Source organism: Erithacus rubecula (assembly GCF_903797595.1).
Source record: "Erithacus rubecula genome assembly, chromosome: 3".
Classification (NCBI taxonomy): Eukaryota; Metazoa; Chordata; class Aves; order Passeriformes; family Muscicapidae; genus Erithacus; species Erithacus rubecula.
This window is the reverse complement of record NC_136689.1, coordinates 34,419,258-34,437,361: the sequence shown is the minus strand read 5'-3', so window position 1 is coordinate 34,437,361 and position 18,104 is coordinate 34,419,258. Positions and strand designations below refer to the sequence as shown.

General features: G+C 47.4%; 1 protein-coding gene across 1 annotated transcript in view; it reads left to right on the top strand.

Annotated features, from left to right (window-relative positions):
- Nucleotides 1-17,384, top strand: part of LOC306798979 (uncharacterized protein) — a 104,279-nt gene extending 86,895 nt beyond the window's left edge. Inside the window, exons 4-9 of the mRNA XM_079299440.1 lie at nucleotides 14,961-15,053; nucleotides 15,499-15,606; nucleotides 16,234-16,305; nucleotides 16,393-16,464; nucleotides 16,552-16,644; nucleotides 17,089-17,384. Coding sequence (XP_079155566.1) covers nucleotides 14,961-15,053; nucleotides 15,499-15,606; nucleotides 16,234-16,305; nucleotides 16,393-16,464; nucleotides 16,552-16,644; nucleotides 17,089-17,318 — 668 coding nt within the window. The 3' untranslated portion in view covers nucleotides 17,319-17,384. The remainder of the gene's footprint in view (nucleotides 1-14,960; nucleotides 15,054-15,498; nucleotides 15,607-16,233; nucleotides 16,306-16,392; nucleotides 16,465-16,551; nucleotides 16,645-17,088) is intronic.
- Nucleotides 17,385-18,104: the final 720 nt, after the last annotated feature.

Sequence of the window (18,104 nt, the reverse complement as noted above, 5' to 3'; positions counted from 1 at the left end):
TACCCCCTGGAACTTCAGCACAGAAAGCTAAAATCATTGGACTAACTAGAGCCTTAACTCTGAGCACAGGGAAAAAGGTGAACATTTGGACTGACTCGAAATATGCCTTTGGAGTAATTCACATTCATGGTGCATTGTGGAAAGAAAGAGGGTTGCTTAATTCACAGGGAACTGTAATTAAACATCGTGAAGAAGTCTTGGGTCTGCTCGAAGCGGTTCACAGGCCAGAAGGAGTAGCAGTGATGCATGTACGAGGACATCGAAAGGAAGAAGGGAAAATATTCGATGGAAATCGTCTAGCTGACTTCACTGCCCGGGAAGCCGCTCAGCAGGTTTGGACTCAGATGGCCCTGATACCAGCCAAGGTAAACCCTGTGGCACCCTATTTGACTCAACAGCCACAATATGCACCTGACGACGAAAAACTGGCAATGTTGCTAAAAGCACAAAAGAATTCTCCTGGATGGTATGTAACAGGCACGGGACAAGAGGTGGTACCAGAAAACATAATGAAAACCATTTTAGTCACAGAGCATAACAAGTGTCATTAGGGTGCAGATGTATTAGTGAAATTTTTGAAAAATAAAATAGTCTCTAATCGGATGTTAACATTGGCAAAACGAGTGAATGCAATGTGCCCATTGTGTTTAAAGAACAATCCTGTAGTCAGGAAGCAAGTTCAGTTAGGGAAATTACAAGTAGGGCCAGAACAAGGAGATTATTGGCAAGTAGACTTTTCAGAGTTACCACGATCCCAAGGGTATAAGTATATGCTAGTCTATGTGTGTACTTTTTCAAGGTGGCCAGAAGCATTTCCTTGCAGGACAAATCAAGCAAAGGAAGTGGTAAAGACTCTTTTGAGAGAAATCATTCCAAAGTTTGGGGTACCGTTAGGATTATCTTCAGATAGGGGACCCCATTTTATTGCTACGATAGTACAAGAAGTAGCCAGAATGCTAAACATAACCTGGAATTTGCATACTCCTTGGAGACCTAAATCTAGTGGGCAGGTAGAGAGAATGAACTAGACATTAAAAGGCCAAATTAAAAAGATCTACCAAGAAGCTAAGTTACAGTGGCCTCAGGCTTTACCATTGGCATTGTTACGGGTTAGGATTAAACCCCAAGAAAAGGTGGGAGTGAGTCCGTATGAAATATTGTATGGCAAACCATACCATGCTACCACCTTAAAAGGAGATCCACATATATCGGGGGATCAGGTGATTTTTAATTATGTTATGTCTCTTAACAGAATTCTCAGCTCCTTGCGGGGAGCTTTGCAGTGGAATCGGCCTCTGTCTCTGGAAAATCCGGTTCATGGAATACAACTGGGAGACAATGTATATGTAAAGAATTGGTCCACAGAGCCACTGAGAGAAACATGGAATGGCCCGTACCTGGTGATTTTGACCACATTTACAGCGGTCAAGGTGGCAGGGATCGACAGTTGGATACACTACACACGAGTCAAGAAGGTCCCGGCCCAATGGGAAGCGCAAATCGTATCCCCAATGTGAATGAAGATACGAGCCGTACCAGGTTGCTAGTTATTGCTTTGTTAGTGATCTTAAGGTCCTTGTCCACTAATGGAATGGTAACAGTTTCTGTTTCAGAATCATTGGTCGGAGCAATGGAGGGAATGACTGTAAACCTAACCTGCGAGATCCAAAATGACCAGGAAATTGGAGCCGGTGAAATGACTGTACATTGGAAAGGAGAAAATAGAGAGCACAAAGGTACCACTGTCACAATTTAGGATAAGGATACACACACTGGAAACACTACTCTAACAATTGCAAATGTAACCATAGATGACACCGATGTGTTTACATGCTTAGTAATAATGAAAGGCATTTTTGACTACAAACAGATCACACTTAGGGTAGAAAAATGGAGAAGTGGTGTCAACAAAGTGGTAGTTGCTCCTTTTGAAGCCGAAGTTGACATGTGGGTTGGACCCCCTTTAAGAATTAATTGTACTTGTGTCACAGAAAGCTCGTGTGGACACAAATATTCAGTAACTTGGTGGAAACGAAACAAAGAATTGGACCAATGGGAAAAACCCAAAGGCCAAAGTAACGTAGTTTTAGGTGATCAACACAGAATTGGATGGCTAAATGATACTGAGGCTAAGATAGGGAGTTCGGAAAGAGAAATTATTTGTGTTGCAATTTGTGGATGGTTCGCAAATTATGGAAAAAGAAAAGTAATTGCTAAAACACACCTAGGACAGGAAATGAAACCAACACATGAAGTTTTCTGAGTATCACAGGGGCAGTCAGCAATTTTAAAATGCAAAGTGAAGGCAGATCGTGAATTTAGAAAATTTGAATGGTAGTTTAAGAAAAGTAATCTTCCTCAAAGTGATAAACACTACACTGAGAAAAAGTTAGGACATTCTCTAACATTAGTTGTGCGGGATGTACAGGAAAGTGATGAAGGGACTTATTGGTGTTGGGTAGCTAAAGATGCTTGGTGGGTACACTCAAGGACTACAGTGTCATTAGCTCAAAGACAAATTCGATCAAGAAAGGTCCGAGAGGTATCAAGTAATATAAGAAGCAGGTTCCCAGAATTCCAGAGAGGTACAGAACAAAAAAATTTAGTAGTTGGACTAATTAGAGATTTTGGAATAGTCCAAAATGTTTCCAAAATTACAGCATGCTTACCGTTACCACAGGCAGCAGGAAAACCTATCCCATGTGGAGTAATACCAATAACTGAAATGCCAAATGCCTTTGCTAATATAACATGGAATTGTCGAATTATACCGAAAAAGGTTACCGAGTGAGTGAAAGTATGTGTCATATTGTCTCAAGAGTTAACACAAGAACAGTGTAAACAGTTACCAGGATACTATGCTTGGATCGATGATCCTAAATTGGCAGAAAATTGTATGGTGTCAGAGTCAGTTATATGGCCGTGTATAGAAAGTATGGTAAAAAGAAAAAGAGTAACCGAAGAAGAGGTGTGTGAGAACCATACTCGCTTTACTACCTTAGAAGAATGGAAAACAATTTGGGGACCAAGTTTGTTAAAAACTTACAGTTACATCGATACAGTCAAATGGTGCATCCAATGGACAGGAAAAATTAATCAAACATACAAGGGCCCAACAATGTTACAATTCGCCCACCGGCAACTTCGGCAACAAAATGAGAATTGGAGTTGTACAAAGGTTTATACTTGTGATACCCCAGAATTAAAAATAGGACTCATGCCTGTAAGAATGTTATTAAAATTGGGATGTGAATGCAGAGGACACAATCACTCAATGACAGGAATTGACAAAAAGGATGTTAATTGCAAAACCACTACAGTGAGAAGTCCGGGAAATTTGGTATAGGTACTAAGATATGGATTATGGATGACTCACATGCCAATAGATAGCCCTGTCACTCAAATCACATTAGGAATTCCCACCTTATGTCCCTTTTAGAGACAATCTAAATTGAAGCCTCAAGTAGAAAGAAGCAAAAGAAAAGTAGAAAATGAAGAAGATCAATGGCAGGAACCTGATAGTGGAGTAAAATTTGGATGGGTATTAGAATCCTTGTTTGCACCAATTGCCTCTTATAGAAACAGAGAAATGATTTATCGATTAATGGGACAAACTGAGAGATTAGCTGCTGCCACCAAGAAAGGTTTTAGAGATCTGAATTTCCAATTACAGGCAACTACTCAAATGACAATACAAAATAGAATGGCATTAAATATGCTATTACTAAAGGAGCATGGAGTGTGTGGTTATCTCAGTAATAAAATTGACCATTGTTGTATCCATATCCCGAATGTGACAATTGATGTAGAAAATAACATCTCTCAATTGGAAAGTGTAAAAGGAGAGGTTAAAGAATTGAAAAAAGATGCAGAACATAATTGGGTCGGTGCTCTGTTTCAATCCTTCGGGCTCCAAATTTCTGGATGGATCTCGTCAATAATTCAATATGCTATCATGATATTGATCATTGTATTAGTTGTTATTGAAGTCTTTAAGTGTCTTACAGGAGTTATCACCAAAGAGCAGCTGTACACCAGGAGACTGCTCAGCGCAGTTACCCATGCTCCAGTGACATCACCTCCTCCATACAAAAATGCAGTGCAGGTGGTGAAATTTCAAGATAAAGACCATGTGAATATTTGAGCATCCCTGCAAAAAAGATTAAGTGATGCTCAAAAGGGGGGATTTGTTGCAAGTAGATAAACTTTATATATATATATTAATTTAGTATTAGCAGTAGTTATGCTAAGGGTTGTTTTATAAACTAGGCCCTGTGTTGGCAGACTCTGTGTGTACTGGTGTAGAACTAGCTGATATAATGTATGAGACTTATCTAAAGAAACTGTAACAATTTTTTACTAGAAGGAATGTAAAGGGAGTGAAAAGACCTTGAGAAAACCATGTAGGAGTAGTGAAGCAAGAAGATCAAAGAGTGAAGTAATTCTTCTAAAAGTGTATTTAAACCCTGAAAATGTAACTAAAGGGGGGCTCTGACTTTGGACGCTAGTCCTCAGACCCCAGGGCCCTCAATAAAGCACCGCACTAAACAACTCTGTTGTTTCGTGTCTCTTCTTCACTGTCGGGCAACAATGGAATTGTTTGTAAAGACATTAGCACCCATCTTTCCTATCAATATCAGCATGCACAGAAAAGCAGAAGCTGTGACAAGAGTGCTGTAAAAAGCTCTGAAACATATTTTGGAAATCCAGATATCACCACAATGTATTAATTATTATACTGCTGCTTATTCTAGTTGAAATGTCTGGGCAACTCAGTTTTATGCCACAGTTATGAAATCACTTCAAACTGAAAGTTACCTCCGTGCTATCAAAGTTCCTATTTTCTTAACACTCCTTCTGTCTTGAATTTTTTAAGTTTTCATTTACTTAGTTTCTGGACATGCTGTCTCCAGTTTTAAGTTTTCTTATGAAAGGGCAGTGATTCTCTGTGATCTTATTTTACTTTCAGATTTTTTTTAACTTCAGAAATTTTCAGAATAATTCCTCATAACTTGCATATTTGTCACTATCAGTGTGGCTTAGTGGAGCCATATAGTCTCTTCTATGTACAACTATGGGTTATATTTGTGCAGAATTGTAAAGCAGAGATTCAAAGGTTTTTCCTTTAGTGCCACTGCTCTAATTGCTCCAAGGATAACTTCCTAATACCTGCAATCCCAGTAGGCAATAGCACAGAAAGCCACAGCAGCTTTGTTTTTCAAAACCTGCCATGTACTGTAAGCAGGGATGACTTCAGATGCAGAATATCAAAAGACACACACAGTGTTTCCCTACACTAAACAAGTATTTGGTTTTAAAGCATGTATTGGCTGCCAACTACAAATATACTCTTTTCTAGATCAAAGTCTATGTGAGGTACAAAATCATTGACTGTGGTTGTCACCATAGCACTGGATACACGTATATTCCTTCAGGAAACTTTAAACAGGTTGTTGGAGGTTGAGTGTTTTTCTATTACTGTGTCAATTGAAAGAATTTCTCCCATTATCATGCCAATGGAGCTGGCCGGGTTACACCCAAGATCTCTGATGAGACCAGACAAAAGGGGTGGGTGGGAACGGCTCCCGGAGGGGCCTCTGAGGCTTCTGGGAGGGGACTCGGGTTTCTGGCAAGCTGGGAGGAGGACGCCTGGGATCGTCAGCCCAAGCGGCCGGAGCACAGCAGAGCCAGACCCTCTGCGATCACCTGCCCTGCATCTGCCCCGTTCCAGCCTCCTGCCTCCGCGGACACAGCTGATCACCCGGACACACACGGTGACCGAGGAGCCGCCGCTCCAGCCCGTTCCCGCCTGGGACCGGCGTGGCCGCTGCCGCCCCACCCCCTCCCTCCTGCCTCTGTTTCCATCTGCCCTCGGCAGATCCGGACTGTGGACTAAGCACAGAGACAGCATGCTTGCATCTAAAGGGACTGACACTGAGTTATCTATTTCATTCTGTTAGCAATTTTAACTGTTATTGTTTTCTGCTTGTACAGTTAGATATATTAGTAAAAGAGCTGTTATTCCCACCCCTTTATCTCTGCCTCAGAGTCCTTGATTCAAACAATTATAATACTTGGGGGGGGGGAGTGGAACCAAAGTCTCTATTCCAAAGGGAAACTTCTGCCCTTACTGGCAGACACCTGTCCTTTCAAACCAGGACAGATTTTGGCGCCCAGACGTGGGACAGAGGCACTGAGTTGAGAGTTAAGACAGGAATAACAGCTCTCTTAACTGGCAATATGTTGTCTGGTTTAATCTGGTTTGTGTTCCATGTGGTCACAGCCATCTCCCTCCCATTTGCAAGCCCTTATTTGAATTTGGGCCCCCACACCAAAGTTACAGTAGCTATTATCCGATTAGTTTGGTGGATTGATTATGTCAGGAATTCATGGGTTTATAAATTTTTCTGGGAAGTGGTTGCATGGATCCGGAGCTATCGTACTCTAACTGCGTGTTTCTGGGGCTATTTCAGTAATGGTACTTACTGTGAGGTAACGAGTGCAAGGGAAATTTTCTTCCCAACCCATCACCCAGTTTTTTGAGGCTACCCCACTGGTTCTCAAGGATTTCAGATCTGTTTTAATTGCCACTGTTATTATACAGTGGCTGGTGTTGCTCATAGGCTTGTTCTACTTAGCATTCAGAAACAAGGGAATATTGGCTTGGACAACAACTCTGATACCTGCCCCAGGGACTAGGGATGTTGCCCCAGAACCTGCCTCTGCCCCAGGGACTAGGGATGCTGCCCCAGAGCCTAACCCTGCCCCACAGCCCACCGCAGAAATGAGCCACCCAGAGTGGGTGGGGGCTCTAGTGAAGGATATAGGTCAAATGTTGAAGGAGCAAAGCCAGATGTTGAAGGAACATAGCCAGATGTTTAAGGAGCACAGCCAGATGATGAAGGAGCATTTTTCTCCAGCTGGTGAGAAACCCTCCCCCTGCCCTAAAGAGGGAGAGTCAGATGGTGCTGCAGTGGAACCCGTAGATGTTGTATCTGTCCAGGTTCCAGCTGGATCACAGGAGCAGCCACAGCCAGCAGCAGTTGCTCCTGTGGAAACTAGGAAATCTAAGATTAAAACGAGGCACTTAGATAATGGGGATCAGCAAGGAGGGTCCTCACAACCAGCAAGGGAGCCAGAGATTGAGATTGTCACCAAGTCCCTCTCATACGATAGCCTCCGTAACCTGCGTAAAGACATTGCTCGGCGGGGCCGTGAGCCTTTTACAACTTGGTTACTCTGGGTCTGGGACCTTACGGGAACAGGTGTACAACTGGATGGAACTGAGGCCAGGAATTTGGGATCCTTGGCCCAGGATTCAGGTGTGGACCAGATATGCGTAAGGGAGCAAGGCCTCCTTTCTCTCTGGGACCGGCTTTTAATGAGTGTGAGAGAGAAGTTTGTACACAGAGAGAGAATGCAGGAGCACCACCATAGGATGCGCTGGAAGACCCTTGAGGAAGGGATCTAGCAGCTGAGAGAGACAGCAGTATTAGAGGTACTCTTTGGGAGGGATGGACAGCATGACAATGACCCTGACAAGGTCAAGTGCACAGGGCAGATGTTATGGAATCTGGCAACCTTGAGTCCATCTCAATATACCACCTACATAGCAATGATTAATGCTGATAACCATCCAGAGACAGTGTGTTCTGTTGCCAACAAACTCAGAAATTTCGAGAGCATGATGAATGGCCTAATGCAGGCCAATGTCTCTGCCATGGCCAGGGACCTCCAACAGGTCCAAGATAGGATGAGGGATATGAGGAAGGAGATGATGGAGAGAATTGAGGAGGTGAGGAAGATCAGCGTAGCACCAGTACGAGTCACAGGCCCCCAAGTCAGAACTTCACGTCCCCCAGCTAGGGAGAGAGGGTACACCTCATGAGCTGACCTGTGGTTTTTCCTGCGAGACCATGGGGAAGACATGGGAAAATGGGATGGGAAACCCACTTCTGTCCTGGCAGCACGGGTGCATCAGCTCAGGGAGGGAAATGCTAACCGAGGGAGCCGCACTAAAATGAAGGTAGCCTCAACCTCCTACAAGCAAGGTGCAGGGTATTACAGCAAGGAGGATGTTCTGTCAGATCCCCTGGAAGGAACCTCCACTATGTATGCCCAGGAAAGAAATAATAACCAGGGCTAGAGGGGCCCTGCCTCTAGCCAGGGAGAGGCATGGGATGACAGGATTTATTGGATGTTGTGGGTGCGATGGCCTGGCATGTCAAAGCCACAGAAATATAAAGTGCTAGTTGATACTGGTTCACAATGCACCCTGACACCATCAGAACATGTGGGGAAGGTACCTGTTTCCATTGTTGGGGTGACGAGGGGATCACAGGAATTCACTTTGCTGGAAGCTGAGATTAGCCTGACAGGGAAGGGGTGGCAGAAACATCCAATTGTAACTGGCCCAGGGGCACCATGCATTCTAGGCATAGACTTCCTCAGGAACGGCTACTACAAGGACCCAAAGGGGTTCAGGTGGGCTTTTGGAATAGCTGCTGTAGCGACAGAGAGCATTAAGCAGTTGAACACCTTGCCTGGACTGTCAGAAAACCCCTCTGCAGTAGGACTCCTGAAAGTGACAGAGCAACAGGTGCCAATTGCCACCATGACAGTGCACCGCCGGCAGTACCAGACAAATCGGGATGCTGTGATCCCCATCCACAAAATGATCCGTGATCTAGAGAGCCAAGGGGTGGTCAGCAAGAGCCACTCACCCTTCAACAGTCCTATCTGGCCTGTGCAGAAATCTGATGGAGAATGGAGACTGACTGTGGACTATCAGGCATTGAATGAAGTGACTCCACCGCTGAGCGCTGCCGTGCCGGACATGCTGGAACTCCAGTACAAGCTGGAGTCCAAGGCAGCAAGGTGGTATGCCACCATTGACATAGCAAATGCATTCTTCTCCATTCCTTTGGGAGCAGAGTGCAGGCCTCAGTTTGCTTTCACCTGGAGGGGCGTGCAGTACACCTGGAACCAACTGCCCCAGGGGTGGAAGCACAGCCCCACCATCTGCCACGGACTGATCCAGGCTGCACTGGAGAAGGGTGAGGCTCCAGAACATTTGCAGTACATCGATGACATCATTGTGGGGGGGAACACAGCAATGGAGGTATTTGAGAAAGGAGAGAAGATCATCCAGATTTTGCTGGGAGCCGGTTTCGCCATTAAAAAGAGCAAAGTCAAAGGACCTGCCCGAGAGATCCAGTTCCTGGGAGTGAAGTGGCAGGATGGACGGTGCCAGATCCCCACTGAGGTCATCAATAAGATCACTGCAATTTCTCCACTAACAAGCAAGAAGGAGACACAAGCTTTTCTAGGTGCTATCGGCTTTTGGAGAATGCACGTCCCTGAGTACAGCCAGATTGAGAGCCCTCTCTACCAGGTCACTCGCAAGAAGAACAATTTCCACTGGGGCCCTGAACAACAGCAAGCCTTTGCCCAGATCAAACAGGAAATCGCTCATGCAGTGGCCCTTGTCCCAGTCAGGACAAGACCAGAGGTAAAGAATGTGCTCTACTCTGCAGCTGGGAACCATGGTCTGTCCTGGAGCCTTTGGCAGAAGGTGCCTGGTGAGACTCGAGGCTGACCCCTGGGATTCTGGAGCAGAAGCTACAAAGGATCTGAAGCCAGCTACACTCCCACAGAGAAGGAAATCTTGGCTGCCTATGAGGGAGTTCAAGCTGCCTCAGAGGTGATTGGCACAGAAGCACAGCTTCTCCTGACACCCCGACTGCCAGTGCTGGGGTGGATGTTCAAAGGAAAGGTTCCCTCTACCCACCACGCCACCGACTCCACATGGAGCAAGTGGATTGCCCTCATCACGCAGCACGCCCGTATTGGCAACCCAAATCGCCCTGGGATTTTGGAGATAATTACAAACTGGCCAGAAGGTGAAGATTTTGGTCTCGCTGATGAAGAGGAGCAGAAGCAAGTGACCTGGGCTGAAGAAGCTCCACTGTACAACCAGCTGCCAGCAGGTGAAACACGCTACGCCCTTTTCACCGACGGTTCCTGCCGCATTGTGGGGATGAACTGGAAGTGGAAAGCTGCCGTATGGAGCCCCACATGACAGGTTGCACAAGCTACCGAAGGAGAAGGTGGATCGAGTCAACTTGCTGAACTCAAAGCTGTTCAGCTGGCCTTGGACATTGCTGAAAGAGAGAAATGGCCAAAGCTCTACCTTTACACTGATTTGTGGATGGTAGCCAATGTTCTGTGGGGTTGGCTGGAAAGGTGGAAAAAAGCTGACTGGCAACGTAGAGGAAAACCAATCTGGGCTGCTGATGAGTGGAAAGACATTGCCACTCGGGTAGAGAAGCTCCCCGTGAAAGTCCGTCATGTGGATGCCCATGTTCCCAAGAGTCGGGCTAATGAAGAACATAGGCACAACAAGCAGGTATATCAGGCTGCACAGATAGAGGTCTCAAAGATAGACTTAGATTGGGAACACAAGGGAGAACTGTTCCTGGCTCGATGGGCCCACGATGCCTCAGGCCATCAGGGCAGAGACGCCACCTATAAGTGGGCACGAGACCGAGGGGTGGATCTAACCATGGACAGCATCTCTCAGGTTATTCATGACTGTAACACGTGCGCTGCCATCAAACAGGCCAAGCGGGTGAAGCCCCTCTGGCATGGGGGGCAATGGTCCAAATATAAGTATGGAGAGGCCTGGCAGATTGACTATATCACACTGCCTCAGACCCGCCAGGGCAAGCGCTACGTGCTGACCATGGTGGAAGCCACCACCGGATGGTTGGAGACCTACCCTGTGCCCCACACCACTGCCCGGAACACCATCCTGGGCCTGGAAAAACAAGTCCTCTGGAGGCATGGTACCCCTGAAAGAATTGAGTCAGACAATGGGACTCATTTCAAAAACAGCCTTATAAACACCTGAGCTAAAGAACATAGCATTGAGTGGGAGTACCATATTCCCTACCATGCACCAGCGGCTGGGAAAGTCGAACGGTGCAATGGTCTGCTTAAAACCACCTTAAAGGCACTTGGTGGGGGGACTTTCAAGAACTGGGAGATCAATCTACCAAAGGCCACATGGTTAGTGAATACCCGAGATTCCACTAACCGAGCAGGCCCTGCCCAGTCAGAGCCCTTTGGAGCAGCAGATGGAGATAAGGTTCCAGTGGTACACCTGAGAGGCATGTTAGAGAAAACTGTCTGGGTGAACTCTGCTTCCAGCAAAGACAATCCTGTTCGTGGGGTGGTTTTCGCACAAGGACCAGGTTGCACTTGGTGGGTGATGCAAAAGGATGGAGAGACCCGATGCATACCCCAAGGGGACCTTGTTCTAGGGTGAACTATCTATGATACTGTGCCTGTAACTACATGTATGTATATAATTTAAAGGTTTCAATATGATGTAGCATGTTGGCATGCAAAAAAATTCGGGTTCGATAATGTTGGGGGTGGAGTGTTTTTCTATTACTGTGTCAATTGAAAGAATTTTTCCCATTATCATGTCAATGGAGCTGGCCAGGTTACACCCAGGGTCTCTGATGAGTCCAGACAAAAGGGATGGGTGGGAACGGCTCCCGGAGGGGCCTCTGAGGTTTCCGGGAGCGGACTTGTGTTTCCAGCGAGCTGGGAGGAGGACGCCCGGGGATCTTCAGCCACGAGGCCGGAGTACAGGAGAGCCAGACCCTCTGTGATCACCTGCCCTGCATCTGCCCCGTTCCAGCCTCCTGCCTCTGCGGACACAGCTGATCACCCGGACACACACGGTGACCGAGGAGCCGCCGCTCCAGCCCGTTCCCACCGAGACCGGCGGGGCCGCTGCCGCCCCACCCCCCTCCCTCCTGCCTCTGTTTCCGTCTGCCCTCGGCAGATCCGGACTGGGACTAAGCACAGAGACAGCGTGCTTGCATCTAAAGGGACTGACACTGAGTTATCTATTTCGTTCTGTTAGCAATTTTAACTGTTATTGTTTTCTGCTTATACAGTTAGATATATTAGTAAAAGAGCTATTATTCCCACCCCCCTTATCTCTGCCTCAGAGTCCTTGATTCAAACAATTATAATACTTGGGGGGGGAGTGGAACCAAAGTTTCTATTCCAAAGGGAAACTTCTGCCCATACTGGCAGACACCTGTCCTTTCAAACGAGGACAAAGATTGAGATTTCTGTACTAACACAGAATAGAAAGAATACATCCAAAGGAAAATCATTTGCTGAATTAACTTGATGCAATGGCTAATTGAAAACAAAAATATTAAGCTATTTGAGTACTGCATTTTGTATGCATATATATACATGAGTATACAATTCACTATCTATTACCCACTTTGAATGCTAAACTAAAAATAGTTACATTATAATCAATATTTGCTGGAAATAAACTAATTCTCTGACACAAGGTTAACTGAATACAGCAAAAATACTCTGGCAGTATTAACAGCACTATCGATTCATATTCGCAGCAACTTGTTGCTGGCCAAGTTTTCCTTATCACTGGATTTTAGCTGTCAGTATAGCTCAGTAGAAAAGAACAAACTAGAAGTGGTAGAACTATTTCACACTGACACTTGATAACTTCCCATTTGATGTATATTGAATGCTTATTTCAGCAACTTCTTTTAAGCTGCAACACTATCTCAATCTTCCAATCAAGGGTCAATTAGCTATTTAAACTTGTACGGATAGCACACCAATTTCACAAATTTGGACAATCGACAACAATTTGATCCCAGCCTATTGCACTGGATTCTTCACTCAAACATTTTTAAGAACAGTTCTAGTTGCATGCATTACATAATAAAGAATATATTTTGACCTCGGTAATTTATTAGAAATACCCTTCTTTTAAATACCCATCATCTTCTGCCAGTCTCAACAAGCACAATAATATCTCCAGAACGTTAACAAACTGAACATTCAGGTATCTCTGTTCAATGATCTGCTCTCAAATACTGCAGCAGTGTCCCAGTTTATACAGAATCTTTTCCCTACCACACTATTTGCACACTTTGCACAATGCCATTTACTCACAACAAAAACTATTTCTCAAAAGATTTATGAGAAGGAAGGAAGGAAGGAAATCATGGCAGAGTAAGCTTTGTGATGATAAAAGTGATTGAGACAAAAGGACACTGCTTCCAGGGCTACCAATGAACCATATATTATACTTTCAATGGCTTCCTAGGAAAACAAACCTAGGGATCACATAATCTATGAATGAATAAGAGACACGCATTCTCCTAACTTTAAAATTTATTTCTGGATTTCAAATACGTCTGATCAACAGACGAGATCTAAAGATGACAATGTTCCATAGACTTCCTTAAACCAGGTAGCTGGTAAGAAAAAAACAAATCAATAATATTCCAATTATAAAAAAATACATAGATCAACAGTTCACACCTCCTTCAATTCCCAAGCCAACCAAGAAGACACAATCCCACTGGAGCTGGTGGGTCACATCTGATACTTTCCACAATGCAAAATCTTAGCCCAAACAACAATTTTTTCCCTTCATTTGGGGTAAGTCCAAAGGTGTGCAGGGACTGAGGGACACCTCTAAGTGAAGCACGGGTCTGGGGTGTCCTGTGAGGCTCACAGGAGGATTTTGGGGTGCCTGAGGACACCCATAACATGTGCGCTGAGTTTGGGTCTCCCCTAAAGACTGCAGCTATCCTGATGCCCAGCGTTGCATTATTTTTATATATTATGGCATCAAGTCCTTCACTATTTAAATATGGGCCAAAGGCCAGCACCGGCAAAGCACGGACTCAGTGTCAGCATGGGGCCGGTGCTGCCTGCAATAGTGGCAATCACCAAGGTGAGTTGAATTTTGGACTCGACATTGCTATTGCAGGTACGACCATGAAATATCTCTCTCTTGGCCATTGCCGTACAACTCAGCTCTTGTGAAATAAAACAGATTGCATACAGCTGCCTGGAGGGACCTACTCTCCTCGCTGGAAGGGCAGCTCTTGAGATCCATTCCAAAGAGTCCTGGCCCAGCCTTGAGGTCACAGCAGGCTCTGAGGTCACAGGGGTCCCAGAGCCCCATGGTTGCACAGCACCCCGGCCACCGACCAGTCAGTGCTTGACCACAACTGTTGCAGCAGCAGCGGTGGCGGTGGCAGTGGTGCTGAAATTTGGACAGCAGTGTCGGGACAGCGGTGGCAGCAAGAGCTGCAGGACTGGCAGAGGGCAAGGCACCATGGCCCTTGCTCTGCGCCTCTTCCTCCTGCTCCTCCTGGCAGTGGCCCTGACTGCCAGGGCTGCCCAGGCAGCTCCGTGGCGAGCCAAGGTAGCAGGTGAGCCGGCGACCTGGCTCCCCTTTCCCAGGAGAGCACTCCCTTCTGCCCACGAATCCTGGGGATGGTTTTCCATAGGGATTTAGGGAGGCTTTCCTCTGTGGGAGGGAGAGAGCCGAGCCCAAACAGGCCCTGGGCTGCCCCGGTTTCCTCACCAGGGATGTTGCACAGGACGTGCAAAAAGTGTGGAGAGTGACCAGAGCTCCCCAGGCCCCTCTGCTGCTTTGGCCATGCCCATTCACATCTGCCTCCCACAGCCCCACCCCACTCCTTTGCCGTGCCCAGTTCCCTAAGGCAGAACGGGATCCCAGCACACCATGGAAATGGTTCTCATCTGTGCTCCCTTCTAGATGAGCATGCTGGGAAGCCTCCTCCAGCACCCTGGCTTCATGAAGATTTGCTGCCTCTGGAACCTCCTGCAGGTATGTTGGAGATGTTCCTAAAAAGAATAATCATTGACAACCTGGCAGGAACCAGGTGAAAGAAGCTTCTATGGCTGTTGAGTTACAGGTGTGTCTGCAGACAAGACTTCTCAAAGACCTTTACTGGTTGCTTCAGGCAAGCCCAGCTCCCATCACAGGGGTGAGTAGTGTGTCCCTGCTGACCCCACAGGCTGAGCACTGCTTTTGTGGAATCTATTCATCTGAAATGGAAATACTTTTTGTTAAGCTCCGCCAAGAGGGAGGAACAATCTGAAAGATTTGTTCCTGAAGACATCCAAACACCTCAAAGAATACCTGAGTCATCTGGAGAGACGCCATGGTGGGTGCATTTCCCTCACCCTTGTCCTGAGGCTCACCTTTCTCTGCACACCTGGATTCTCCCTGCATGGTTCAGGGGGAAGGAATCCATGGCAGTCTCACTGCCCCACTGCTGCTGTCACACACTGCAGGGCTGTTTCCCAGCCTGGCCTGCCTGCACCTTCTCCCCAGCCTCTGCAGGAAGGCATTTGGAATCAGCTGATAGTGTGCAGCCCAATCTGCACCATGGGCCATGCACAACCCTGAGATCCCCTGCATTTTCCTGGTCTCGGGGTAGATCAGATGTAGGGGCTGTTTGGAGGAGAGAGGGACCTGATCCGATCCCAAAGCTTGGATGACTACCTGAACTTCATCCATGACTTCAACAAGCATTGCCTCCTGAAAAAGGGAACTTCCTATTGGGGAACAACTGCATCTGATGCAGATATCTCTTTCACTTTCTCCAGAGATGGAAGGAAAGTCTGTTCTCAAGGAACCATTTCCCAGAAAAAGCAGTGGCCCATTAGTAGCCTCTGCTGAAGGAAGGGAGGTGATGCCCAACACAGTCCTATCAGGTAATTGCTGTGCCTCTGGGTCTGAGCCCTGCTCAGCCTTAAGCTGCCATCCCTGCTCCTTTGGCAGTGCAGGCAGAGTCCAAAGGAATCATTCTGAGCAGGCTCAGGACACTCGGGTACTGAGCAGTGCTGCTGGCGTCCCTCCATGGGAGACACCACCAGAAACCTGGAGAGGCTGTAAGGGCTGCCTATGGTGGGGAAAGAGCAGAGGGGGAGAGCAGGGCTGCAGTGTGTCCTGACAGGGCGTGCCTTTGTCCCCTTGGGCTGGGGGAGCTCGACCAGCAGGAGGAGGGAGTGTGGGAGGTTGGGATGGATGGTTGTGGCACTCCCTGCCACAGTTTTCCAAAGGGATTTAGAGAGACTGTCCTGTGTAGCAGTGAGCAAGCCCCACAGACCTTTAGGCTGACACAGCCACCCGTCCAAGGGATGTGGCAGAAGCTAAAGAAGGAGAATGGAGAGTGGCCAGAGGCAACACAAAGCTCCCCAGGCCCCTCTGCTGCTTTGGCCATGCCCATTCACATCTGCCTCCCACAGCCTCACCTGACCCCCTTGCAGTGCCCAGTTCCCTAAGGCAGAACGGGATCCCAGCACACCATGGAAATGGTTCTCATCTGTGCTCCCTTCTAGATGAGCATGCTGGGAAGCCTCCTCCAGCACCCTGGCTTCATGAAGATTTGCTACCTCTGGAGCCTCCTGCAGGTATGCTGGAAATATTCCTAAAAGAATAATCATTGATAACCTGGCAGGAATCAGGTGACAGAACCATCTGTGGCTGTTGAGTTACAGGTGTGTCTGCAGGGAAGCAACTTCAAGATCCTTTGCTCACTGCTTCAGACAAGCTCAGCTCCTATCCCAGGGGTGAGTGTTGTGTCCCTGCTGACCCCACAGGCTGAGCACTGCTTTTGTGGGATCCATTCAACTGAAATGGAAATACTTTCTCTTAAGGTCTACTGAGAGCGAGGAACAAACTTACAGACTTGTTCCTGAAGGCATCCAAACACCTGGAAGAATACCTGCGTTATCTGGACAGACTCCATGGTGGGTGCATTTCCCTTGTCATTCTCCTGATACTCAGCTTTCTCTGCACATCTGGACTTTCCCTGCATGGCTCAGGGGGAAGGGATCCATGGCAGCCTCACTGCCCCACTGCTGCTGTCACACCCTGCAGGGCTGTTTCCCAGCCTGGCCTGGCTGCACCTTCTCCCCAGCCTCTGCAGGCAGGCATTTGGAATCAGCTGACAGTGTGCAGCCCAATCTGCACCATGGGCCATGCACACCCTGATATCCCATGAAACTTCCCAGTGTCAGGGTAGATTGGATATAGGGGCTCTTAGGAGGAGGGAGGGCCCTGGTTGGATTCCAAAGCTTGGATGACTACCTGAACTTCATCCATGATTTCAACAAGCATTTCCTCCTGAAGATGGAATCTTCCTATTGGGAATCAACCCCATCTGATCCAGCTGTCCCTTTTACTTTGTCCAGGGTTGAAAGGAAAGTCTGTTCTCAAGGAACTGTTTCCCAGACGAAGCAGTGGCGCATTGGCAGCCTCTGCTGAAGGAAGGGAGGTGATGCCCAACACAGTCCTATCAGGTAATTGCTGTGCCTCTGGGTCTGAGCCCTGCTCAGCCTTGAGCTGCCATCCCTGCTCCTTGGCAGTGCAGGCAGAGTCCAAAGGAATCATCCTGAGCAGGCTCAGGACACTCGGGTACTGAGCAGTGCTGCTGGGGTCCCTCCATGGGAGACACCACCCAAAAGCTGGGAGGGGCTGTAAGGGCTGCCCATGGTGGGGAAAGGGCTCCAGTGTGTGTTCTGACAGGGCCTGCCTCTCTCCCCTTGGGCTGGGGGAGCTGGATTAGCAGGAGGAGGGAGGGAGGTTGGGACGGATGGCTGTGGCACTGCCTACTGCAGTTTTCCCCAGGGATTTATGGAGATTTTTCTGTGTGGCAGTGAGAGAGCCCCAAAGACCCTGGGCTGATACACCACCAATCCAAGCACACTATACAGGGCATGGAAAGACTGTGGACAGTGGCCAGAGGCAGCACAGAGCTCCCTAGGCCCCTCTGCTGCTTTGGCCATGCCCATTCACATCTGCCTCCCACAGTCTCAGCCCCTTGCAGTGCCCAGTTCCCTAAGGCAGAACGGGATCCCAGCACACCATGGAAATGGTTCTCATCTGTGCTCCCTTCTAGATGAGCATGCTGGGAAGCCTCCTCCAGTACCCTGGCTTCATGAAGATTTGTTGCCTCTGGAACCTCCTGCAGGTATGTTGGAAATGTTCCTAAAAGAATAATCATTGACAACCTGGCAGGAACCAGGTGAAAGAAGTTTCTGTGGCTATGAAATTATAGATGTATCTGCAGAGAAGACTCGTCAAGGTCCTTTGCTGGTTGCTTTAGGCAAGCATAGTGCTCATCACAGGGGTGAGTGTTGTGTCCCTGCTGACCCCACAGGCTGAGCACTGCTTTTGTGGGATCCATTCAACTGAAATGGAAATACTT